Raw genomic sequence first — 26549 nt, forward strand, 5'->3', positions numbered from 1 at the left:
CTTAAAAAATGAACCTAAATACTAATGTCTCTTGTTCACGTTGTATTTAACTTAAAATATACATGTCTAATCAGTATATATGCTTTATTAATCATTTGGTATCTCTGGTCTTTTAAAGAAAGAAGAAACCAGAATATTCTACAATGACATAAGACAACACTGTCCTTAAAAAATCTGAACCTTATTTACTCATGAAGCAAATACACTTCAAAAGCAAACAAGACTCTGAAAGAGGAGCCGGGATTAGAAATGCTGAGTCCCAGAACCTTCACTGGGAACCACTGTTTGAATCGGGGCTTTGGATTTCGGCAACAGGAAAGGCCCTTTGGGTTGAGTCCAAACATCCAAGAACAACGTAAACACAACAACACACAAAAAGGCACACCACTGAGGCAGAGAGATGTTTTCAAACTTTTCATCTCGGATCACTGGACTTCGAATTAAGACTGGGGAATCCGGGAGGAACACACTCGTCCCCTTTGCTTTGGTATGACTCGCTCTCTTCCTTCCCCTCTTTGGTTAAGTGTCGCCTTCAGGGAGAGGCCTCCCCTAGTCGCCCTCCACACAACCCTCTCCCACAGGCCCCACCGCCTTATTATCCATGTCACATGTTTGATCTGACACACATTCGACACAGATGGTTTACCGCCTCTCTCATCTGGAGTGAGTTCTCAACAAACAAATAAGTGTGTGAATTAATAGTGAATGAAAATACAAGCCATTTCTCTTATTTTGGACTATATAATGGCTCGGGTCTTCAGACTGACGAATGCAAATAAGGCAGCGTAGAGCGTAACCTGGAATTTCATTTGCCATCAATGTCTGATTACCTACTGATTAAATGTGACAAGCTGAAAAAAAAGAGAAAAATCATTATGAGATCCCAACCTATCATCTCGAACAACCTAAATGTAACTAATGACATGTTTTATTCTACATGATAGCTGTTAGAGGGGGAAAATACATGGCCACAATCTCACTGTAAAAAGAAAAAAACTCAGTGTATTATGCTCTATATTTAAACATAGCTACTTACATATATAGTTACACTTAGGTCATAAATGTAAACTGTAAACATACTTAGAGGTAACATTTCATTGGGAGAGAGATCATTTTGAACCTCGTCGTGAGTTTTAATATAAGACTGAGTTGTTGCATTTTATCAAAGATGTGTCTATGTGTATATACACACACAGGGTCCAGCGGAAGGAATACCTGCTGGAGTGTGGTCGGCAGGGTAATAACATGGGTATGATAATTCATAGTTTTGACTTGAACATTTCACTTAAAATGTCATATGGTGTGTTTGTGTGTGATATTGTTATATAACAGAATTACATGCTTATGATTTTGTAATAAAAGATTTTAAAATAAAAGGGGGCATTATTTGTGCAGGACCCTGTGTATTTTATATATACACATGTACACATGTGTGTAATTTTTACACACACATGTACACATTGTCCATCAAGAGAATGAGCATTTTCTCAAAGGCATCTATGTGCCATATTAATTCTCGATACAACTCAACAATAGTGACAGTACACCCAATTTACACACATGTGCCCTGGCTGGGCGTACGAGGTCAGAGAGTGACCCTGTGGCAGTGAGAAATGATGGACCCGTCTGACGTACTGACTCTGGGACACACATACACCAAATGTCTACATACTATCTGCATATACTATCAGTATTGGACATTTTAGAGAAACTTTTTGCTAATGTGTAGTAGATACACAAAAAACAATAAATATTCTAAGTGCATGGCTGGGTGAATTTTCTCAAACTGAACACACCCATGTAAACAGCCTATGGATTGAGAGAGAAAATCACCAGCACCCAGAATCCTCTTGTGCTTCCTCCAGACATCACCCCCCGCCCCCAAGTCATGACTACTGACTTCTAACATCAATGATGGAAGGCCTGGCCTGGCTCTGCGGTTTGTATAACTGGACTCACGAGTGACGTTCATGAGCTCCACCCTCACGGTGCTAACAGTAGCTGTCTGAGTTCACCATGCTTGTGGCTGTGGAGCAGCCTGTTGAGTGCCTACACCACTGTGCAGTTCCACGTTCGAAAGTGGAAGGGCGTGTTCGTGGATTCCGCTTTTGTCTTCAGACACTCTGCGCTGTGTACATCCCTGCACTCGCCACCCAGTGTTTTAAGTTTTCAGTTTATACACATTTGTCCATTAGATTTACTCTGAGTTACTTAAATTTTGAGGTGCAACTATAAATGTAATCATCCTTAAAGTTTTTGTTTCTGGTTGGTAGAAACATGATTGATTTTTTTTATAATTGATTTTATCAATTGCTTTTATATTGACCTTGTAACTGGTAACAATATTTGATGGATTCTGGTGAGTTCTAGGTTCACATCCACATCAGGTAAAATAATGGTAGTTTTATTGCCTTCTCACCAATCCTCATGCCTCTGTTTCCCCTCTTACCTTGTTGTACTAGCTAGGACGTCCAGTGTGCTGTTTAAAAAAGCAGTGAGGCTTCCATCATCTTTGTCATCTCAGGGTGAAATCCTCACTATTCTAATACTAATGTGACACTCGCCTGAGTTCTTTTGGAGGTATTCTTCGTCCAGCTAAGGTAATTCCCTTCCAATCTTACTAAGCCAACAGTTTCAAAATTATACATGTGTATGTTTTGTCAAATGCATTTTCTGTCCTGCTATTATTTTAATTGTCCATATAGCAAGAAAACCTAAACTAGAAATGTCTACAATAGTACATGAATTAATGCAATCATCTTAACAGGAAATGACAAGGCACATTCACATTTCTTATTGGTCTACATAAGAGCTCCTTCATCCTACCCTGCTGGACTGGGAGGGGATTTGGAGGAATTTTCTGGTGTGGCAGTGAGTGTGGAGGGAGAAAGCCAGGTGAGAAAACGTCAGGCCTGCCGTGCAGAGAAAGAGAAGCCAGAGAGGAGGAGCTGCAGGCTGCCGAGTGCGTCCTCCCAGCCATCGCTGGGCCGCAGGGGCATCATCCCCACGACCTGGAGGACGGCGAGATGGGTTTCCCGGGTGTGGAGACAACATCCTGGAGGAGCGAGAGTGAGAGCCGACAAGGATTCAGCGACACTCTTTTCTTCTTTTTTTTCTTTTTCTTTTTTATTATTCAAGTAAGCCATATTTTTTTCCAAGTTCAGAGCCACGCAGTGGGGGCTTCGCAGAAATCCTGGGTAGTGGGCGCTGTTTTCCTCATAGCCGTGGGGGCTGCATTTGCTCTTTCTTGCTTGCCTCCTCTTTGAAGTCTTCTCTTTGAAGATTTTTCTTCCTATTTCCATAAATGCATCATCAACGCCTCTGTTTACTTCTCCTCTCAGATTAATTTTCTTGCCTTCCAATCCCGAGTCCTTCATTAATAAATCATTTCCCTGTTGTCTGTCACTTAACCTAGTGTTTTTGTTATTTTAGACTGCGAGTCTCCAAAGTGATCCACTGGGGTATGACAACAAAATATTTGAACTTGACTTATGAATTTTTACTAAAACAACAACAACTGGACTTTTCAGTGGATCCACAGGTCACGTTGCTGCACAGTGAACGGTGCTTGGGAATCCAGAGGAAAAGGGGGCCCAGCCCGGCTCAAGGGGGCGGGGCTGGGATCCCGGGGCTTCCTGGGATTTCAGCATCCTGGGAGGTACCAGCAGTTCGTGTGTGTGTGTGTGTGTGTCTGGTTAAAGGAATGCACCCGTTACTTAGTTTTAACTAAGTTACAGTCCAAGAGTAGGCAAGTACCTTATAGTGATTCCTGAAAATAAGTAAATAAAGGAATCAAAGGTAACAGTAATAACACAAAGACAACCAAACAACAACAAAAAATCAGAGCCATTCTACTCCCTAGAGTTTTCCTCGGCCACATTAACATGTTGAAAACAAAGATAGCCTAATCCAAGCTGAGAAGAAATCAGCTAAAAAATTATAAATTATGAAAACTACTGCTGTTACAATAAATCTTGCTATGCGTATGTCATGATACGTTAGCTAGAAATCTGAATGCATTGTAATTAGAAAGAAAATTTATTCCCTAAAAATCTCAAATCTATACCTTAAGAAAGATTAGACCAAGAGGAAAGAATTTTATATAAGAAGTGAAGATAAAAATGAGCTATGACCATATGGTGAGCTATTGCAACATATGCAAAAATTAATTTCAGAAGTTATAGATATACACACAAAAGGTAAATGATAAAGCTTCCAGAAGAAAGCATAAGAGAATATCTTTATGACTCTGACACAGGCAAAAACTGCTTAAACAAAGTGCAAAAAAGCATTGACCATAAAAAATATAAATTAGATTTCATTAACTTAAAAACATCTGCTAATTAAGTTGACCACTGAAGGGTATTAAAGGCATGCTTTTGAATTAAAGAAATCTGAATTTCGATCTGAAGAGAACATCTACAGTACACATATCCAACAAGGGCATCCTGCCTGCAATAAAGAAATCTACACGTCAATAAGAAAAACACAAGCAAGCCAGTTTTAGAAATGAGTAAAAGACATACGTAGGCACAAAAGAGGATATCCAAATGGCAATGCGTACATGAAAAGGTTACCTACTAAAAATATGAAACGCTACCTACCAGGTATCTAGAGGCAATGGGATTCTCTTATGTTGCTAGGTTGTGCACAAATTAGCACCACACTTCAGGAAACTGTTTTTGCAAAAATCTACCATAAGACTGATTAACATATGCCTTCCGTGCAATTCGGCCTTTCCGAATTGTTAGGAAAGGTGTACATATGTTCGTGTGTGTGTGTGTGTTTCTGCATACACACAACAAATGAGGGGATGTGTCCGCAGAAAGGCGTGCAAAAGGTTAATAGCCCCTTTATTCGTAACAGCCATAAACCGAAAACAAGCCAACGTCCATCAGCAGGAAAAGAGAAAAAAGTTATATAAAGAACAATGCAACTAACTCTCACAGAAATTATTCCATGAAAGCAGCCCGACATGAAAGCCAATATATTTCGTTTCTTTTATACAAAGCACAAGGACAAAACCAATCGATGGTGACGGGTGTGGGAATGCCGATTAGCAGTGGGTATGGGCGCGCACTGGCAAGGCAGCTGGAGGAGGTTCGAGTGCGGTGACCGTCCTCCCCTAGACCTCCGAGCTGGTTTTCCGTGTGTACACACACACACATTCATTGCATTGAATGCTTAAAATGAATGCACTTGATAGCTCCAGAAAAGTAAATAAAACATCTTAAAATTTCAGAGCTATTTTCACACCCATTTAAATGTTTTTCAAATACACCTCAGCAGGTCCTGAATCTATACAAGAATGCAACATGTTCGAATTAGTTTGTAAGTTTAGGCAATATTTTGGAAAAATGGAAGTATACTAAACAAAGTATTTAAAAATCTTTGATAGGTGGTGTGTTGTTTTGAACGTAAACGTAATTTGGGAAGCCGTGTCAGTGGGGCACGTTCTCCACACACGTCTACGCACTGTTATGGGGCTGAATTTCCAGCTACCACAGCCATGAAAAGCAAGTATCAAAACTAAACCAGAAGAAAATAAAAAGGCGGGCCACAGACTGGGACAGCACATTTGCAAAACACATCACTGAGAAAGGATTTGCATCCAAAATACACAAAGAATCCTTAGAGCTCAACAATAAGAAAACAAACAACCCAATTAAAAAAAAAAGCGGGCAAAAGATCTGAACATACTTCATCAGAGAAGATACACAGATGGCAAATAAGCATGTGATAAGATGCCCCCCATTATATGTCATTAGGGAACTGCAAACTAAAACAACAACGAGATACCACCGCAAACATATCAGAAGGATGAACTCTGAAACACTGCCAGCGTCCCGTGTGGAGGGGGACGTGGAACAGGAGCATGCACACTGCCGGTGGGAATGCATGATGGTGTCGCCACTTCAGAAGACAGCCTGGCACTTTCTTAAACTAAATGGAGGAATACTATGCAATCCAGCAACTGTGCACCTTGGTATTTACTCGTGTGAGCTGGAAACTGAAGGCCACACAAACACTTTACACAAATGTTTACAGCAGTCTAATTCAGAAGGCCAAAACGTGGAAGCAACCAAGATGTTTTTCAATAAGTGGGTAAACAATAGGTGGTAATCAGATGGAACGTTAAAGGAATATATATATGATAAATATAATTGAATATTACTCAACAATAAAAAGAAATGAGCTATCAAGCCACACACACACACACACACACACACACACAACATAGAAAACCTTTAGTGCATTTTGTTAGGGAAAGCAGCCCATGGGAAAAGGCCATAATCTGGATGGCTCCAATGATAAGACATTGTGGAAAAGGGAACATACAGAGGAATGAAAGAGGATCAGGGCTTTGGGTGGGAGGAAAGAGGGACGGATAGGTGGGGCATGGGGGGATTCTGAGGGCAGTGAATGTATTCTGTTTGACACCGTAATGGTGGCCACAGGACTATGGGTATTTCATTAAATCCATAGAATTGTTCAATACAGAGTTCAGCAAACTGAACCATTCTAAAAAATAGAGTCTACTAAGAAAATAAACTAAATTAAATCTGCAAACTGCTCTATCATACAATTCTAAATCACATTTTCAAAATAATGAGGCATATTTGATTAAAAACTAAAAGACATTTTATACCATTAAAACACATAAAATTAGTTTAAATTAAGGCTTATTTTCCTTTGCATCTCATCACATAAGGGCACCCGAGGTGCCCCTCTCTGCCCACCCTGCACACACAAAGCACCCTGCAGACCCGGACCCTGTTTTAGGGAGAAGGAGGAGAGAGACTGTCCCAGGAGGGAGGTGGATTTCGAACACACTCCAAAGTGACTTACATCAGGGTATTTTAATTTTTAAAGATTTTATTTAATTTTAGAGAAAAGGGAAAAGAAAAAAAAGATGGAGAGAAACATCAATGTGTAGTCGCCCACTGGGGAACTGGCCCTCAACCTAGGCTTGTGCCCTGACTGGGAATAGAACCAGTGACCCTCTGGTTAGCAGCCTGCGCTCAATCCACTGAGCTACACCAGCCAGGGAGCAACAGCCTATTTTAAAGCAGAAAAGAATTAGACACATTTGATTGGAAAGTTGACATTTGAGGAGGAAATTGTGATGTTGTCTTTATTTTGATTTTGCTACACAGTTGAGATGGGGACCTGTGAGAATGCTCACATTTACTTACCTGTACATCTCTGCCCCTTCAGCAACTTATGAGTCCGTAGCATCGTTCACAACAGACCTCAGACACCTCATCTTTAAGGTAAAACAACCCACCAGTCCAAAGGCAGGTTTCTGCTTCCATGCGGCCATTCTGAAAGCCCCTCCGTGGACTCCCTGGGACTGCGGGACGGCTTCGCCTAAGCCACGTCCACCAAGCCCACTAGACAGCCAGGTTAGGGGTACAGTCCGTGAACATTGTTCTCTGCCAGATAGCTTGGTCTTTGGGAAACAAATGCCATTTGGGGTCCCACTTCATTATTAGTATTAGTATTAGCATTCCTATTCTTTTTTGCCTGATTCTCTCGCCACCACTTACAATTCTCTTTAATTACTGTAATTTCTGAAGTTCATTTGTTCACTTTCACTAATTCATTTAATGTGTTTACTGAGCAAAAATGACACATCCTGTGTCCTACCAGAAACATCGGCCTGAGTGTCCCTTTGTTTAGCAACAAATACCCAACGAGGCTGCCTGAGCAAGAAAGTCTTTGGACTGACCATGCTGTCGAGACACGAGACAGGGGACACGGGACACTAGACACGGGACACGGGGGGCGGGGAGGGTGGCAGGCTGAGCTGCTCGGCCACCAGCCTGCCCACTGCTTCAGTTTCATAAAATGGACCTGTCCCCAGACCACCACCCTGCTCTGCCGTGGGTAATGTGCGCCCATGCTTTTGGGCCCGTTATACACGGCAAAATACGGTCGCCTTTCTTCATTTTAAATATAACATCTCTCTTTGTAGGAGAGTACACATTTGAAATTTCCCTGGAAGTAACTAACTGCTCCGCAGATGCACGTCGGAGCAGCAGGGGAACAGTGGGAGAGTGCACCTGGTGGGAGCCCAGGATGGAGAATGCACGGCTTTGCTCGCAGTGAGGAGATGGCTTCTCTAAACACCAGCCGGATGTCTTGAAAAGAGCATGAGTGCATGTCATTGGTCACCAGGACATCAAGGGAGAAGGTGCTGACCTGTGTCTATAAGGAAGGAGCCCTGACGCACCAGTGATATTAAATCAGGCAGGGCAGGGTTCTGGTCCCCTTCATCAACAATGAACCAGACCAAAGCAGAAGCAAGCCTCCAAATGGCAGGCAGGAAAGAACACCACCTCAAGGTGCCTCGGCTGCAACTTGCTTTCTGACGGCGGAGCTGAGCCGCCTTAGGTGACGGCACAGGAAGGGGGCCCAAGGTAGAAGCTCCGCTTCTCCGGGCCATCCCAGCTGCACGGCCCCGAGATGAAGTTCTGCAACCCGCTGCCCTCGCCCTCGTCATCTGTACAACGAGGGGTTTGAATCAGTGACTCTTATAATACTCCAACTCTAAACACTCTGATTCGAAAAAGGGTCACTGAAGAAAACGGAAGGAAACAAAACCGAGATCAGAACCACTGTCTCCAGCAGAAAAGAAGTCTGGGCATGGGACACTGTACGAGCTGTTAGGAGGGTGGGGAGGACAAACTAGGAAGCCCAGGAGGGCTCAATTATGGGGGAGACTTAGCAGAATGGGAGGCAAATGGCCTATGATTTATTCAGCTATTTATAGCTGGTACTCAAGAGACACCTAGAGAAGGAGGCTAGATAAAGTCCAAAGTTCAGTGTTCATACAGACAAGAAGATCATTTCATTGTTTGACAATCACTCACTTATGTATCTGTTAATAGAAAGAACTGATGCCTTATATGCTGTTAAACACATTAATGGTAGGTCATCGCTCTTTGGGGACCCATTTTTTTAAGTGTGCAAGATTCCACAAGCTTTTCCAGTAAGATGCGCATTACATCTAAGTGATCTCTCGACATTTGACTAAAAGTCAAAGCCGTGGACTCCAGGACCAGTGGACGCCTTCACCCATGAAGGCTGACTGTTGGCTTTGCTCCGTGGTCTGGAGATGAGTTATTAAACTCCTCCATAAAGTTTTATTACTGTTCTAATCCCATTAAGAACCCCCTTCACTTTAAACGCCCTACCGTTTGCTGAATACAGCAGCAATGTGCTGCTATAATTGCTGCCTGACGTGACATTTTTTTTCCTTCTCTAAAACTAAGGGTATAAAGAGAAGGTGTTACGGTTATGACGCAGTGCTGATTGTGCCATTTAAAGGGAAAAAGGAAGCGCCAGATGGTAGCCGTCCCTCTCCGAGGGTATAGCCTGCTTGATTCCACATCCCCACCCTGAGTTTCAGAGTGTCAGCAGCCCAGACAGAAGCGAATAAAAGTAAATGTGTGTTTCAGCACGTTGTGAAAGCGCCAAAAGAGAAAACCATTTACATCTTAATAGCCTTCTTTCATTTCATTAACTCCTCCTCCGCTTTCCATGCTGGAGACCACGGGAACCGAACGTTTGCAAACATGAGTGAGTGCAGGAGAGGATCCTAGAATCTCTGGGGCTGTGAAGGGGCCAGGAGCCAGCCCCCTGCCAGCACCGCTTCTCCGTGGGGCCTCCCTCCCTCCGAGAGGCTGTGTCACTCACAGTTGAGCCCTCCTCACTTTGTCCGGAGGTTGACCTCTCCCCACTTGAGTCTTCGAATTATTGGGAAGAGCTTTCTTACCTTCACGGGAAGTGGATGCCCTGGAACTTCTCCTAGGACAAGGCAGGCCTTTTGGAGCAACTCTGGGCGTGAACGTCTCCCCCACTTCACAGGAGAGAAGGGCGCGCGAGTGAGGAGGAGCCTGGGGCTCTGGTCAGCCCCCAGGCCCCTGGTCAGCCCCCAGGCCCGACCTCTGGAGATGCCCACTGGCCTCACCACCGGTGGGGGGGGGGGGGAGCTGGGCAGCCTCTGTCTCACCCGAGGTGCCTCTGCGTGTGTCACCCAGAAGTAAACCCAGCGGTCCTCCCCTCAGAGAGGGGACAGCCCCCACCCCACAGCCGGGGACAGCATGGCGTCCCCTCCTGAAATGCACCTCGGCAGACCATGGGAATTTGAGACGCCTCTGAACACGTGGAGGAAACAGGGACGGGAGAATCAAACTAATGAACGCCTTAATAAGAAGACATGCTAATAAAGGAAACATTTAATTCATTTTAAACATTTCACACATTTTAGATTAGTGAAAGGGGAACTGTACTATTTCTTTTACCTGGTTCCTGCCTGATAGGAACTTCCTGGGGCCTTCTGACCCTACAGTTGCTTAATGTGAATTACTAGTTTGCAAAATACATACACACTAAAGACATTTCAAAATGTGATCTCTGCGGCTGAAATAGCTGGCTGTCCCCGGAGTGCTCACGCTTTCCTCCCCGTCTCAGGAATGGCTGCTGGGAAGTCGCTGCTCGGCCGGGTGCTGCGTTGCCCTAACTCTCTGCTCCCCAGTAAGGCCACGGACCAGCTCTCTCCCTGGAGTGTGAGCAGCAGGGACCTGGGTCATTTCCAGCTGTTGTTTTTAAATCGTGGTAAAGTATAGACATACAATGTACTGTTTTGAGGACAATTTGGTGGCATTGAATACCTTCACAGTATTGTGGAGAACACTGCCACTATTTCAGGAACATTTTCATCATTGAACAGAATTTTGGTGCCTATTAGGGAGTACCTCCCCATTACCCCTTCTCCTAGCCCCGAGTAACCAACCATTATTCTGTTTCCTGTCTCCACGAATTTGTCTCATCCAGGTACTTTAGTAAGTGAAATCGCACAATTTTGTGTCCTCTGGTATCTGGCTTCTTTCATGTAAACAAATGTTTTCGAAGTTCATCCGTGTTGTAGCAGGAATCAGAAGGTGATCCCTTTTCAGGGCTGGATACTATTCCACGGAGCATGCCTCCCAGTTTGTCATCCATTCCTCTACTGACGGTCACACAGGTTGTTTCTACTTTGTTACCATCGAGAACAACGCTGCTGGAACATCTGTAAGCAGCCGAGTCCGTGCTTCCAGCTGCGCTGGGAGTGTACTGGGAAGGGGAACTGCTGGGTCACGTGGGAATTGTGTCACTTCTGGAAGAATCCCCCTGGTTTCCGCAGCCGCCGCACCACCTCACACCCCACCCGCAACGCACAGGGGCTCCAGTGTCTCTACGTCCCCACCAACACTTCTTTTCCCTTTTTAACAAGAATCACCCTCACAGGTGTGAAGCGACATTTAATGACACAATGTGCATTTGTCATGTTCATAGGCTTAATGGCTATTTGTATATCTTTTTTAAAGAAGTGTCTATTCGAGTTCTTTGCCTACTCTTGAATGAGGTCTTTTGGTTTTGCGTTGTTGCTCCGTAGGAGTTCTTCGTGTGTTCTGAGATGATGCCCTGATCAGACAGCTGACCTATAAACACTCTCACTTCTTGCTGGGGTGCTTAAGAAGCAGGCTTGCCCTCTCCGCTGCCTTACACCTGGGCCTGCTGGGTACAGGGGACTCAACCCCAGGGGAACGAAGGAGCCCAGAAACGGAAGGGGATGGGCACCACACGGAGCGACGTGCCCACTGACCAGGGGTGCCACTCATCCCCCCACACACAGCAAACCCAGCACAGTCCCCCATCCAAACACTCAGCCTTCCTGAGGCCATGATCTACAGGCACGTGGTCTCCCTCTCCCAGATCTGATCCCTGGTGCCTCTTAAATGTGGAGTCAGGGCTTCCCTGACCAGCCCCTGGCTTTTCTCAATCGTCACAAACTAACAGCAGCAGCATGGCGTTGAGACAAACTTATCTCCAGTTCTGAAACCCCCCATTCCTCTTTTTGTAACGGAGGCCGTTTCCGTGCAAAGATCTTAAACACCCTTCCTTCTCTGTAACTTCTTAGGGACAGTGGTCCTGAGCATAAACTTCCAGTTACACGATGAACAGGTTCTGAAGACCTGAGGAGGCATGGCCTGGCAATTACAGTTAATAGCACTGTGTTATTCACTTGGACACAACTGAGAGAGGAGTGCTTAAATGTTCTTACCACAAAAAAGAAATCATAATTATATGACGTGATGTGCTTTTGCAATAAATAAGTGCATCCACTCAGTACACTGCACCCCACAAATTTACACAATGTAACGTCAGTCGTATCTCCATGCAGCTGGAAAGAAAGAATCCCACAGATAATAGATTGTGCGTGTGGCTCTGCGACCCTGTCCGTGGAATTTCCAGCACCCTGCAGTGCAGCCTCTCGGGAGGGGTCCAGGGTGAGCCTCTTTGATGGCTCATGGCATTGGCTCCGTTTCTCCTGCACCAGCGACCTGCTTCCTCCAGAGTCTTGCGTGAGGACCGCTTGGCTAGTTTTAGTGCTCATTTTTAAATACTTATGCAAATGATATTAATAACACACGACACATTTACATGCATTACCATTTAACCCTCAAAAATGTGCACATAAAATAGGTGTCATTATCCTAGAGAGGTTAAGATCCAAAGGCCCTCATCCGATGGCACACCCAGGACCCCCACCCGGTGACTGCCCCGCCCCCACACTAACTTCCCAACTCCTTCCCTCGATCACGGACTTACGACTGCTTTTCTGGAACGCGGCTTCAAAGTCCTCTAGCCAGTGCTCTGAGAACTCTTTTAGGGGGCACACCTCATTCTGCACCATTCCCCGACACGATTACCCCTTCACACCTTCTGTTACACATCCCTCCAGCCTATTTTTAACACGTTTTTAATCTCATCTAGGCAAAAGCTTGTTAAATGTCTTCCCATTTTCTTATACTGAAAAGTCCTTGTGCATAAGTGATCACCCGGCTTTGACATTTCGGAGACTCTCAGATGTGAAGGAGCCTCACTGAGCTCTGGCGAAGACACGTGGGAAGGGGACTGACGGCACGCAGGCCACGCCAACTTGGGGGAACGGTAAGAAAAAATGGACATTTCTATCTGCTTGACACACGGTTCTCCATTTTCCAAAACTAAGGTTCGACAAAATGAGAGGGATATCTGCTTATAAGTCTGTAGCTGTAAAAATCACTCTGCCACATCTAAGATTATGATCTTGGGCCCAGTCTCTGCCAGCGGTTGTCACTGTGCTCCAAGTGACAGAACTGCCCCTGGAGACTAGCCAGCTGGGCTCCCGAAGTGAGAAACAGGACGAGTCGGCCAGCCGCCCCAGTGGTGTTCACTCTGGTGGCCTTAAAAGAACCCACCACATAACGTCTTACGTACACCGGAGTCTCGGTAAATACACGCTGAGGGTAGAAACAACAGACAGCGCATCGCTAGAGGCAAGGTCAGAAGTCGGACAATGCGTCTGGGATGTCTCATTCTGTGGCCGAGGCCGTGGGCAGGGGCAGAGGCACAGAGTACTTGTTCTGGACATGAGACGTGAGCCCCACCCTGAGTGCCCACTAGCATTCACCCAGCCGGTGCAAGTAGCTGCCAGGCGCCAGGAGCTACATGGGGGACCCAGTCGTGAACGGCACGGGCAGGCTCCTGTCTTCATGGGCTTTCATTCTAGCGGATGCCATGGATATTACTTACTTAACGACATTTTTTTTTTAGAAACTGGTATATTTGTTGAGCCTATAGGTTAAAAGATCATTGATTCAAAGATCTGGGTCATAAGATATGGAGATGCAACAACAAATGGCCAGCCCAATACAACAGCAACTAAAAGTGACTCCCTGACAAGCCGAAGTGAATAAAGACTGCACACTCACTCCCCAGGGAGAGACCGTCTGCCCCACATCCTGCATATGAAGTCCGTCCGCATCCTGAATAGCTAACGCTGCATCTGCCGTTCGAGAAAAGTCTGGGGACTTGTCAGGACTTACACAGAGAAGTCATGAGGCAAGTCCATTGAGACATGATCACTATTTTAATTACAAGCACGGTAAGGGCAACGAGAGAGACTATGGGGCGCCCAGAGGGCTTCCCTGAGAATATGGAGTTTGACTGAGCTCCAGAAGCAGCAGGCTGGGCTGGAGGACGGTTCGTGGGAAGGGGTCAGGTGAGGGACGCCCAGGACAAGACAGAAACAGAGGTCAGACGAACACAGCTACCCATGGACGGCGGAGGATAAAGCGCGAGGCCCGAGGTCAGGGCTGCATGCTGTGAATGCCCCGGGGTTGCTCCTGAAAGCAGGTGAAGCCAGTACAGGGAGTGATGGGAGAAGACTGGCCCCTAACATGACCGTTCTGGCTGGTGCTACAGAAAAAATAAGTCACAATTCCCTTATCTCCCCCTCTGATATCCTCCAAGGCCAGTCCCCCACGAGTCTTCTCTGAAACCCCTAGTAGACAGCAACGCAATGAAAATATTTGAATTTTTTAAAATTCAAGCAAAAGAATTTCCATAATGATAATAAAAAGGCAACCCAATCTGAACGGACATTTTTCCAAAGAAGATACTCAAATAGCCAATGAGACCACGAAGAGATGCTCCACATCACTAGCTATTCGGGACATGAAACTCCAAACCACACAAGCTCTCATGTCACATCATTAAGACGGTCGTGATGAAAAAGACACGTAAGCGTTCCATGTCCGTTCACCTATGGGTTCACTCTGGCTGCTTTCGCGCTATAAGGGCAGTATCGAGCAGTAACAAAGGCCAACGAACCCGCAAACCAAAAATATTTCCTGGCTGGTCCTTCGCAGGAAGAGTGTGTCAACCCTCCTGCACAAGGTTACTGTGAATGTTATTCGTACGAGTGAGAAATCTAAGGCAGCCACCAAGTGCTCTCCAAAGCCCCATCAGCTCTCAGAGTGAGCTTCTAGGCTCTCGAGTAAACACCAATTTAGGCAGTTTTACAACAAACCTAGTGAGAAATGAGTGTTTTGATTTCTGACACACCATAAACCAGTGGAGACAAGCAATTTCCTTAAATGCTTCTTTGGAGGGGCCACATTTGGGGGGGCTGCTGCTTGTGGGGTGTCATGTAGCCCCATGATTCTGACAGGTCAGTTGGTAAAGCGGAAGCTGGAATTAACATCCATCGTCAAAAGGTCAGCGCGCAGGGGCAAGCCAGCAGCCAGCCTCCAAATGTCAATAACCCTGATATTTTTCAAATATAAACAAAAGTCTTTCTTTGTCTTATAATGCTCTCTCGAAATGGCTCCTTTGAAAAGGAAAACTTTCAGACAAGAAGCCTGAGTTACACAATGTAGCTGCATGCCGGTGACGTGTTGATGACTAAGGACCGGAGCCTGTGAACCCGTGGCCTGCCTGCCAGGCGGCACACGCTGTACGGAGGCCCCCGTGCATCCTGCCTGGCAGTCCCATCGGAGGCTAAGAGGAAAATGCTGCCAACCACACTGCCACGTGCTGTATCACTTAGAACTTCATTTACACCCAAGGCAAGTGCTCCCTGAGACTCACTTTCATAGTTTTTCCATTATGTTGGCTTTATACATACAAAAAGAAAGAAAAAAAAATAGAAGTAAAATGAACCGCTTGAGTTTTCTCAGAAGGTCCCCCCATTGGAGGCTGACTCAGAACCGTCCAGTCCTGGCGGCCAGCATGCCCTGTCCATCAGAGCCCGGCACACAAGGGCGCAGCTGAGTGCCCCGCTCTGTGCTGCCTACACCGCCTGCAGGTTCCACGGGCCAGGCTGGCGGCAGGAGCCTCGTCAGGGCCACCACGTGGAAAGCAGGGGTCCATGGGCTGACTTCGGGGATATTAAATGTGAGGGGCAGATGTGTGCCTTCGAGTCCATCCCGCCGCTGACTGTGGTGTGGGGTCCGAGGCACTGGAAGGTGGGGTCAACCCTTCCCACTGACAATACTTCCTCCCTATTACAGCTCATTTAGACGGTGGTGATTTTTAAGGTATGAATATTGGAAATAACTGTCTGGAATAGGAAGTTTCATTCTACAAGAAATGTGATGAATATCCAAACCACCTTCTGAGCCAGAACTGATGCACAGTAAAGACGAACAAGAAGACTTCACACAAACCCACCGCCTACGGTCAAGTCCACGCAAGTGGCACGGTGTCAGGGACTCCTCCCACTCCACCGAGCCCAGATATGCACGCTCTGGGTTTGCAAACACCCATCACATCTTTACCCAACTTTGGGGGAAGATAAATCTGCCCACCCATCTAGCAGCCAAGTTGTTTGGAGAGCAGTAGAGTATGATGGCGAATCAGACTGGTGGTTACCTCTGCAGACCCCTCTGGCCACCCATCTGTCCCAGCCCCTCTACCCCCAACTAGCAGGGGCTGGGAAGGAGCTCCCAGGCCCCCTGCACTCCAGGAACCCCACTACCCTTCCTCACCCCATCACACTCACACCCTGACCCCCACCCCCACCCTTAAGGTCCCCCAGACTCATCATGCCCTTTGTCTCTACTTATGCCATCACGGGAAGCTCCAGAGCCCAGGTGGCCCACGGCCTCCTGCAAGTCTGCACAGCAAGAGGATTCGCACACCTCCCCAGAAGCCACCCGACCCGTCCCCACTCTAGGGCAACGGAGTTGGAGGTGTGCATGAAATGAGTCCTTCTAGGAGGGCTCAGTTTACTAAAACTGACTCTGTACAAGGTGGGGAAAGGGTTTATTGTCTATAGAAGTAGAGGAAGGTGTCGAGGAGCTACTACTAAGTGACCTCCAAGACACAGCACCAGCCAGAAGAAATTCTACTACGCTTTTAAGGATTTGGTACTTCCTGTGATTCCCTAATACTTCCAGAGCCACAGGAAGAGGAAAAATTTCCTTTTTTTTTTTTTTGTAAAGAAGCAATTTAGTGTAAACAACAAAATCTAGCAAAAAAAAATGTATTCTATCAAAAACAAGGAACAAAACTATAGACCATTCATACCTATAAATGGCAATTAAAAATCCTAAAAAAAATTAGCAAAAACCTTAGGTAGCACAACTAAAGAATAATGCATCATGATTAACTGTGGTTATTGACTCGCATGCCAGGTCGGTTTGCCGTTATGCAGCCCACTAAACATAATCCAGCACATAACCAGACCCAAGGAAAAATCATTTCCTTATGTCCACAAGGGCCAGAAAAAGCTCGATGAAGTAATTATTTGTTCTTGTTTTCAAAAGATAAAATTAAAACAGATGAGTACTTCCCTCACCAGAGAAAAAAGAAAGATTCTGCGGCAATGCCCGATGCCCTCTACCTGCGGAGGGTACGTGGGAAGTCTCTGTGCTGCCCCCTAGGTTCCGTTTTAAACCTAAAACTGCTCTGAACAAGGAAAACCTGAAAGAACTGTTTTAAATAGTAATACTGCGGATATCTATTTAAAATTTCGTACATGGATGCTCTCATGGGAGGTCACTGGTTTCTGCGCCACTGTATCGGATGCCAAGTCAAGTCACCCTCAATCCATCCGGTCGCATCTCACTAGGGGCTTTCGACCACATGTCTTTTATTGGGATTGGCAGCAGAGAGTCTGTCTACACACGGTGCTCACACTCGCGTGGGCGGACTGTCACCTTTCAGCAGTGCCTGCTGACTCTGCACCATGAAGGAAACCGATGAACGCAGAGCCACAATCACACCTAAGCACGCTTCCCCTTGTTGCCGGTAACACGATTCATAGGTTCTGAAACACCTCTTTTGGCTGACCAACATTAAACAGGACTTCCTGACGCCCTACTAGGTGAGGTGAGGAAGTTGACAGAGACGCAAAACGCAGCAAAATCAAAGCAACTGGTAAGAAGCCCTGACCTTGTTCATACAGCAGCTTCATGTTGGAGTCTTTGCAGGCAACCAGATTGCTGAGCAGCGCAACAACACTCTGCATGGTGTTCCCCAGAATGTTCTCCTGATGCTCCTGCAAGAGAGCACAGGTTTCATCGTTACTATGCAGAAGGACAATCACATCGTAATAAAGACAAACGACCAAATGACCTCTATCCCTCGAAGCAGGGGCCTCGGCCTTAGCGCACACCCCAGCAGGGAGTGACGCCAGCGAGGAGGCAGCCAGGACCATCCGGAGCCCCGGTGCTGCCGCCTGCAGTCCCTGCCGTGAGCTCAAAGGCGACTGTACAGCCCTCTGTGAACAGACGGGTGACAAAGCAACCAGAGGGGGCAGAAGTGCTTGCTGGGAACTTAGACGACCACCTCTGAGAGGCGTTTTGAGATCATGAAAGAAAACTACTTAAACAAAGAAGCATTCCTGGAGTTTCCAGAGTAAACCGGCACACATACCTCCCCCCTGAAATTTTGTACATGGATGCTCGCATGGAGGTGACTTCCTGTGTCACTGGTTCAGTGTGAGGAACTACACTTGGGACCTAAAAGAGTGGGTTTTACTGTCTCCCAACGTGTGACATCACAGAGCAGGGAGCAACTTTGTTCCTACAGAGGATGAAAAACATGAATTAACTCTTCCGTCTTAACTTCTCCTCTTAAAGACAAAATATTTGTAATTTTTAAGAGATCTCAAAAATAACTTGCTTTCGCTTTTTCATTCCTCTGAATTTTTTAAAAATTCAACAACTAACAGAGTATCACTGAAACTATGAAATTTCAATTAGCAATAATCATGCCTCGGATAAACCTCATTGGCTACGATACTGCCACTGCGCAAAGCGGAAACTATGAAACTTCAAATAACAAAAATAGAGTCTTGGAGCCCTGGGATGGGGGTGAGCCAAGCCAGGTGCGGAAGGAACAAAAAGAAAGGAGTGAGAGCAGATGTAAGCTCTTACTGCAGCCGTAGCCCTGACCCTGACCCTGGCCCTGGGCCACTCTCTTAGGAGCTAGTCCCATCCTAAGAAGTAACAGGTGTGTACCAACTGAGCAGGCACCATCCGGGCCTTCTGCTAGTCACTTTTTCATACACACACACACTCATATAGACGGTTCACTCTATTTTGAAACATAAATTATATCATGTATTAGTTCACTCAACAAAAAATTAACGAATAGCTATTATGGACCAGGCACTGTTCTAGACACCTGAGGTACATTAATAAACAAAATCAGGTCCCCTGTCCTTTCGGAAACAGACAACAAACAACGGGCATGGTAAGTAAGTACCTGTGTCATGTGTTCAAGGGTAACACGTGCTTCGGTGGAAAAGCGGAGAGTCGATCAGGAAAGCCCGAGAAATCGTGGTGGGGCTGCGCAGACCTGCGTGAGTGGTCGGGGCGGGACTCCCCGCGGTGCCATCAGACCAGAAACGTTATTTTTAAATGCTGAAGCACCTTGGAATTCTTCGAATTCCCTTATTTTTAATAAAATTACTTTGACATCATTTTATAGTCACAGGAGGTGCAAAGCTGGTGTGGACAGTCTCCATACGCCTGCAGCCGGCTTTCCCCGATGTTAACATCCTACTGAGGCACGGGTACCAACACCACGGAATTAACACCGGTACAATCCTCATGACTAAACTACAGACCTCACTCAAACGTCAGTTTTCCACCCACGCCCTCTTCTGTTCCAGGATCCAATCCCGGATCCCATGTTGCATTAGAACACATCGATTTTTGCAACAAATGCAGGGTAGAACAAAAGTAGGTTTACAGGTAAATCTTTTTACCACTGTAGTTTTACCAGTAAATCTTTTTTTTTTTAGGTCCTCACCTGAGGATGTGTTTTCATTGATTTTAGAAAGAGAGAAAGCGGTGGGAGAGGAAAGAGAGAGAGAAACATCGACTGGTTGCCTTCCATACAGGCCCTGACTGGGGATTGAACCCACGGCTCTCTGGTACACAGGTCAGTGCTCCCACTGACTAAGCCTCCCAGCCGGGGCAGCCAGCAGATCTTTATTTTGAAAAACATCTCAGGAATCTACACCTTGACCCAATGTTGTTTAGTTCCACTTCCTAGGAAAGCATCTAAAATGTACAAGTTTCCACACACGAGCTCTGCGCAGCGCCCTCTCCTGTCTTCACGAGTCTTCTCTGCAGGTGTCCCAGTTACCTCTGCGCTGCCTCCTCCCTCCTCCCTGTGGAACAGGCTCCCGGGAGCGTTGGCTCATTTTGTTGGTCTTTTCGAGGAACCCGCTTTCCATTCGAATGATCACCTACATGTTTGGCTCTGAGTCGGTCATTACAGACGCATCCCAGTCTGCCACTTCCCTCTCCTGGGGGCGCGGCAGGAGGTCACTTCCTGCCCACTTGTAATTAGAAATGACCAGGACACTTGCTTTGGCCAATTAAACTCATTTGGGCAGAAGCTTTAGAGGCCAGCAAGGGCTTTATCATTCCCCGTCCCTCTCCCTGCTCCGATGACCGGTCACGTTCTAGATGGCCGAGGCTCCAATCACCCAAGTCGCAGAGCGAGGACAGGCCGCAGCACAGCCAGGGGTCCCCCTTGAGGGACACGTGGTTTCCCAATCTGACGAAAGTACCGACACCGCCCCTGGCTCTGAAACTACACCCCCCCCCCCAATGACGGCCACACGCGTTCCTGAGTCTCATGTACGTCTTTGCTCGACTCAAGACGAGGGGTCCAAATACCGGTGCCTGTACGTTTCTCACGTTCTTTAGAAACACACGCTTACAAGTGGGCAACGGGGTTGGACTGTTTCACTGACTCCGGCGTATGAAGATTAATGTGGAAGCGCCGGTCTGCCACCAATTCCGTCTCATTATTCTCACCGTTAGTTGGAAGGAAACGGTGATTAATAAGCCCGACGTGACACGACATGCTACTCATGATAAAGTAACTAACGATACGTGGGAAACCTATTTTTGTGGAGAGAAGAAGCTAATAAATCTTTGCTTTTTGTCCGTTTGCTTAAACAGCACACACGACTCCTTGTTCAAAGACCAGGCAGTGAGCTGGCTGGAGGCGGACCGGTGGTCCCTCCCACAGCCCCCTGTTAATAATTAGGCACACCTTTCCTGTGGCGCTCTCGGCAGTATTTCGGGTCCGTTGCAAAGCTGGTACTCGGCGTCTCCTCATGCTCACAGGGTAGTGCCTCTGATCGGTGTGGGCACCTCACTTCGTACCACAGCCAAGTGTCCACACCTCCGTGACCCCCGAGCACGAGTGCCCAGGACTGTGCCCCAGCCGACGAGGTCCCGAGACCCCTGACCTGGGGCCCCAGAGCACTGCAGAATGAAGGCCTCTGCCCGCCCGCCGCTCCATCAGCACAGGGGTGCACAGCTAAGGTGCACCCTGATTATCCAGAGCCTCCCCTGACCTTGCACTGCGAGGACTCGGGAGAAAACGCCTGATGCAGAGGACAAAGAAGGGGTTGATACTCCCACAGCCAGACTGGGACGTATTGTTCCCTCTCTACTGTGACAACTGCCAGATAAGGGGACGGGGTGGAGGAGTGGGTGGGAAAGGTGAGCGGAGTAAGAAACGCAAATTCCCGGTTATAGAAACAGCTGCATGGTGTGAAGTACAGCACAGGGAATATAGTCAATAATACTGTAGTCACCATGTATGAGGCCAGGTGGGGGCTAGACTTAATGGGGAGACCACTCCTCTTAGCGAGTTTACTGAGGCTTGTTTTGCTGTTTCACAAGCACATTAGCCTATGGGACAAATTACACTTTGGAAAACATCATGCTCACTTTGTAGATCAGAGCAGAGGGTTATCCGAGGGGAGAGAGCATGAGGGTGAACACCTGCGGCCAGAGTTCTTTCTGGGCACGTGGGAAAACTGACTCAAAGAAAGAGAAAGGGAGCCACGGGCTGATGCACAGACCACAGACCACAGACCTGGATTGGAGGGGTGATTCCATGAGGTGCTCCTCCGGGACAGCCCCCCACTAAAGGCATGCCTGCGTCCCAGGGTGAAGGACCATCCCTGGAGGCTACATGAAGTCCTGACACTTTTTTAACCCCCGGATCATTAATAAGACAACAATTCCATGCCATCGGCACCGCAGCACATGCAAGGGAAACAGTGTGAGAAGAGATGAGAGCAAGTGATGAGTGTGACCAGGGCCTTTGGTGCAGGGTCAGGGGCCCAGGGGCCCACAGCTTCGGTGCTGATCAGGGCAGGCCACAGCGGGGCCGCCACGGGCCCGGGGCGCCGCAGGACAGAACTGACGATTTATGGATGTGATGCTGTGTGCCAGGCCTGTGTCCCAAGCACCTTACCTATCGTGGTCTGTCCAGAAGGTATCCTGCCATGTAAAGCGAAACATAGAGACATTTACTGAAGAAGAAACAAGATACAAGAAACATTGTATACAGGACAATGACGTCTCAGTCCCCTTCAAAGTGGGCAGCTTGGGGCCTCACACAGTTCTCCCAACAGCCATCAGCTGCCCCGTTGTATTTTCTTAATCTCATCAACAGTCTGAAATCGCTTCCCTTTCACAGGTGATTTTAGTTTTGGGAGAAGCCAGAGGTTGCAGGGCACCAAATCTGAGTTGTAAGGGGCCTGAGTCACCTGGGCGATTTGATGTTTCACCAAAAAAGTCTGCACAAGACGGGATGCACGACTGGGTGCGTTGCTGTGATGAGGCTGCCAATCACCAGTTACCCAGGAGCTGCAGCCTTCTGTATGATACGAACTGTTTCCATCGAGGAATGTTCAAGCTTAACTCAAACTTTTATGCAGATTTGTTGCTTTACTGTTCAATTTGAATGAGACGCCCACATGGCACACATGCTCACTCAACCCGGCACCTACAACCCCCACTGACTAATACAGTGAAGTCATCGTTGTTCACACAGGCGCATTCCAATCCACTCTCCTTAGCTGCCAGGTTACATCGATATTGTGCAAATTATTCTTATTATACTAACAAGGGCTGGACTTCTTCCAGACAGACCTTCGTACGGTCTCATTGAATGCTCACAAAAACCCCAAAGTGGCCACCGTTCTCCCATTGTACAGATGAGGACGCTGGTTGGTGACCATGACTTGTGAAAGCTCCCCCAGCTCTGCAGTGGTGAGGCTGGGGCTTGGTGTGTGCGGGGCAGAAGCCACCCCCCTCATCACCACGCAGCTCTGCCTGGGACCGCAGCAGGACAGAAAGGAGGGCTGTCAGTCTCCACACCCCAGCTGAACCCATACCATCCAAGGACCCACGGGCTTACTAGGCAGGAACCTGAAGCAGTCCACAGCGGGGGGTGCAAAGAAGCACAGAAACGCTGTCTGGGGGCTGCTACTGTTGTGCTCTCTCCCTCCTTTCCTGACACGATGCGCCCTGCCCCGTGCCCCCACCACGGGGACCTCCCGGCTGCATACGAGCCCTTCACATACAGGGTGGAACAAAAGTAGGTTTACAGTTGTGAGCCTGCAAAATGGAGCTTATTCTGGTATCTTTATTGTGTTACTGTCCATATGAACAACTGTAAACTCAGTTTGGCCCATCCCTGTATATCACTGTGCTGAAGACGCACAGCCCAGGACGCCAGGCGGAAGAGGCAACTACAGGAAAGAGAGAGTCCATCCCCCCGAAGGGTGAAAACACATACTAGAGCCACCACCAGCAGCCACGTTGCTCAGACACTTAGAGCTGGCACCGGCTGGCGCATGTGGAAGGAAGTGGAGCTCGGTGGCGGGGGCAGAGAGGTAGGGGGCAGCCATCGCTGATAACCCACAAAGTCACAGTAGGCCACCCCAGTGCACTTTAAGATTATGATGAAAACACTTAACTCCTTCACCCATAAGCCATCAATAAGACCCCTCTGACCCAATTTCTGTGCCCGACGCCGTGGTGCATGGACATTTCATAAACAGAGCCCTCGAGAGTTCCAATAAAACACAGGCTTTGCCAGTGGAGATAATTAGAATTGAAGCGGCAAAACCCTAGTGTTTGGCAACCTCAATGAAACAACTTCATTAAAATGTGCGGCAGCTTCAGCAAATGAAAGGCTGGCGAGCACTGGACCCTGAAGAATCAGCCTTCTCAAAACTAATTGCTTCCGAGCTTAGAGAGGACAGCCCTGAAATACCAAGGGCAGAGCAAGGAAACGCGACCAAGAAACGATCACCCCCTCTTTCCCAAAGTGGTCTCACTGTAAACAGAGCATTAGACTTGATTCTGTATCACATCGGGAGATGTAAATGGAGCTAAAAGACTTGTGCAGAGAACAAGGTAGGCAGAGGTCTGAACAGTCAAGGAAGGAAGTAACCTTTAATGATGAGAAGCAATGAAGGACCACGGCCACCCTCTTCTGCCCTGGCCCTGGGCCATAATTCAAAGGGCAACCACTGATGAAGGAGGTTAGAGACCCCAAAGGGAATGGAAAGCAGAAGCGTGCAGGGTTGAGCACATGAAATCTACAAACTCGTGGAAATAAACGCCCAGCACACACCCTGTTCGACGCAGGTTTAGAGTTCGTTTCAGGGGAAGAAACGAGGATTTCCCTGCAGGATGGGTGTTGCACCAGGACACAGAGGGCGCAGCCTGCTGTGTCCTCTCCTTTTCACAAGGTCCCGTTCCCCATGGGGCTGGAGGCCACAGGGGGGTCTGAGGGGAACTCAAAGGAAATGACTGTATTGGGGGGAAGAGGACACTTTCTCAACATTAACGACTTCTCACAAGGCTTGAACGCAACGGACTCTAAAGTAAATTCATCATCTCCTTTCTCCTCCTTTTCTGATCTTGGAATTCACTGGGGCACTGTCTCTCGTCTCCATATTCAATCACCCACCAAGACCCCTTGGGTCTTCCCGGAGTCCCCTCCTGAATCTGTCCTCTGCCTAAGGTCGGGTGATTGCCACCTTTGGCTGGAGCTACCACAACCTCCTAACAGGGTCGCTGCTCCTGGACCCACCTCCTCCACTGACTGGCGGGCTCCTTGCCCTAAAGTAGGAGAGACCAGCTCCATTCCCATGGCTCGAATCTTGGGCAACCGGCCTGGGGAGTCATTTGAGTCCACAGCAGGCCCAAGGTGGTGGGCGGGGCATGCCCCCCATAGTCCAGTTTGTGTCCAGACCCCTGGTGGGTTCCAGGGCCAGAGGAAGGGCAGGTCACAAGAGCCAGGAGATGGCAGAAGAGCACAGCCACACCACTGCTTTCAGTCCCAGGGAAACGTCACCTCATGGTCCTGGAAATCTTCTCATGACTTTTTGAGCCAAATATTGACTCTAAGGAGGAGGAACACGGAAGGACACGAGCTGAATTAAATGAAAAAGGCACACACTAACACTCACTCACTCAGCTCACAAATACATGCATGGGGTTTCCTGAGACGGTCAGAGTTTGGGGGTTCAGGTGGGACTGTCTGCGGTATGATGGGGTTGGAGCGGGGGCAGCTGTGACCAGACGTGTGTTCTGCCAGCAGCAAAGCAGTCAGACAGCTGCACTGCCTTGTCATCCGGGCGTCTGGGGGAGCAGCAGGCTCGGAGGAGGCTCAGGGAGAACCTCGAAGCTATTCCCCCACCTACAGCCCAAATGTTTGGTGCCAGGAAAAAGCCTGGAGGAACAGAATGAAGTCCCTCTCTGCCCTGGCTGGCTGGCTCAGTAAGAATGTCATCCTGTGCACCAAAAGGTTGCGGGTTCAATTCCCAGTAAGGTTGAGTATGGGAGGCAACTGATCAATGTTTCTCTCTTCTTACCTCTTTAAAATCAATAAACATATCCTTGGATGAGGATTTAAAAAAAAAAAGGAATTCAGGCCCTTCCTTTGCTTGGATCACCATCATTTGAAGGCCTCCATGTTTCTCGTTAAAGACAAGAGAGAAATACATTCCGATTATTTTTAAACTTGGCGGACATCCACTGCGGAGGCCCCTCGGTGGCAGCCAGTACAAGTGGTGGTTAGTGACCCACTGCAGCTGGCAGTGAGGGAGCAGCTGGGCCACCTGGTGCCACGTGCCCACTGGCACACCGAGCCTGCTTCAGGGCTCTCATCCCGTGGGACATCAACGCCAGTGGGCTCTGCAGGCCCTTCGGGCAGGTGAACTGCGTCACTCTGCTTTCCAGCCCTGTCCTTCCATGCTATTTAAGCTTCTATCAGGAAGCTTCCATCCTCTCGGCTGCCGAAAGGGCCCTGGGCCTCAAGGCAGGTGCAGTGGGCCAGGGCTGACACTGCTCAGGGGGGGAAACCCAGGTGACAGAGCCAACAGGAAGCTGCCAGGGCCCCTGGGAACGGACTGTGCCCTGTGCTGTGTCTGCCCTACACACACTGCCTGAGCTAAGCACAGGCCCGAGGTAGGGAGGACAGATGAGAAAAGACAGGTGTGCATCCAGACAATCTCCTGCCTTCTCCTTGCATCCCTGCCACTGTCCGAAAGCAAAACAATCATCACCGTCATCTCACAGAAACGAGGCCAGGCCAAACTAACGCCCACTCTTAAAAATTCAGGCCAGATGCCATCAGCTGAAGCTGGAGGCCACGGGGTGGGGCGCTGCCCTTCTCGTGTGGGACCGTCTTCGCCACCATGCTGCACCTGCCTTCCTCCCAGCACCCACCACAGACGGGCACAGAGACCGCCGGCTCACCCATGGTAAATGAAGAAAAGGACAACCTTGCTCAAAGGCACTTGGGTGAAGACAGCTGGGGACGGGGCACGCAGCTTGCTGGGTCCTCCTTCAAGAGTTAACTTGTAACTAGAAATCGCCTTCAATGAA

The 26549-nt window shown here is 47.9% G+C and overlaps 1 protein-coding gene and 1 pseudogene across 5 annotated transcripts in view; both read right to left on the bottom strand.

Annotated features, from left to right (window-relative positions):
* The window catches only part of ULK4 (unc-51 like kinase 4), a 307020-nt gene that overhangs the window by 125750 nt on the left and 154721 nt on the right, over positions 1-26549 (bottom strand). For all 5 annotated transcript variants that reach the window (XM_037030547.1, XM_037030549.1, XM_037030551.1 and 2 more), the window contains exon 32: positions 17773-17878. In XM_037030547.1, the coding sequence (XP_036886442.1) occupies positions 17773-17878 (106 nt within the window). The remainder of the gene's footprint in view (positions 1-17772; positions 17879-26549) is intronic.
* LOC118976250 (uncharacterized) lies at positions 18517-18641 on the bottom strand (annotated as a pseudogene).

Source organism: Sturnira hondurensis, unplaced genomic scaffold, assembly GCF_014824575.4.
Source record: "Sturnira hondurensis isolate 20B ecotype Veracruz unplaced genomic scaffold, ASM1482457v3 Scaffold0020787, whole genome shotgun sequence".
NCBI classification, from domain to species: Eukaryota; Metazoa; Chordata; class Mammalia; order Chiroptera; family Phyllostomidae; genus Sturnira; species Sturnira hondurensis.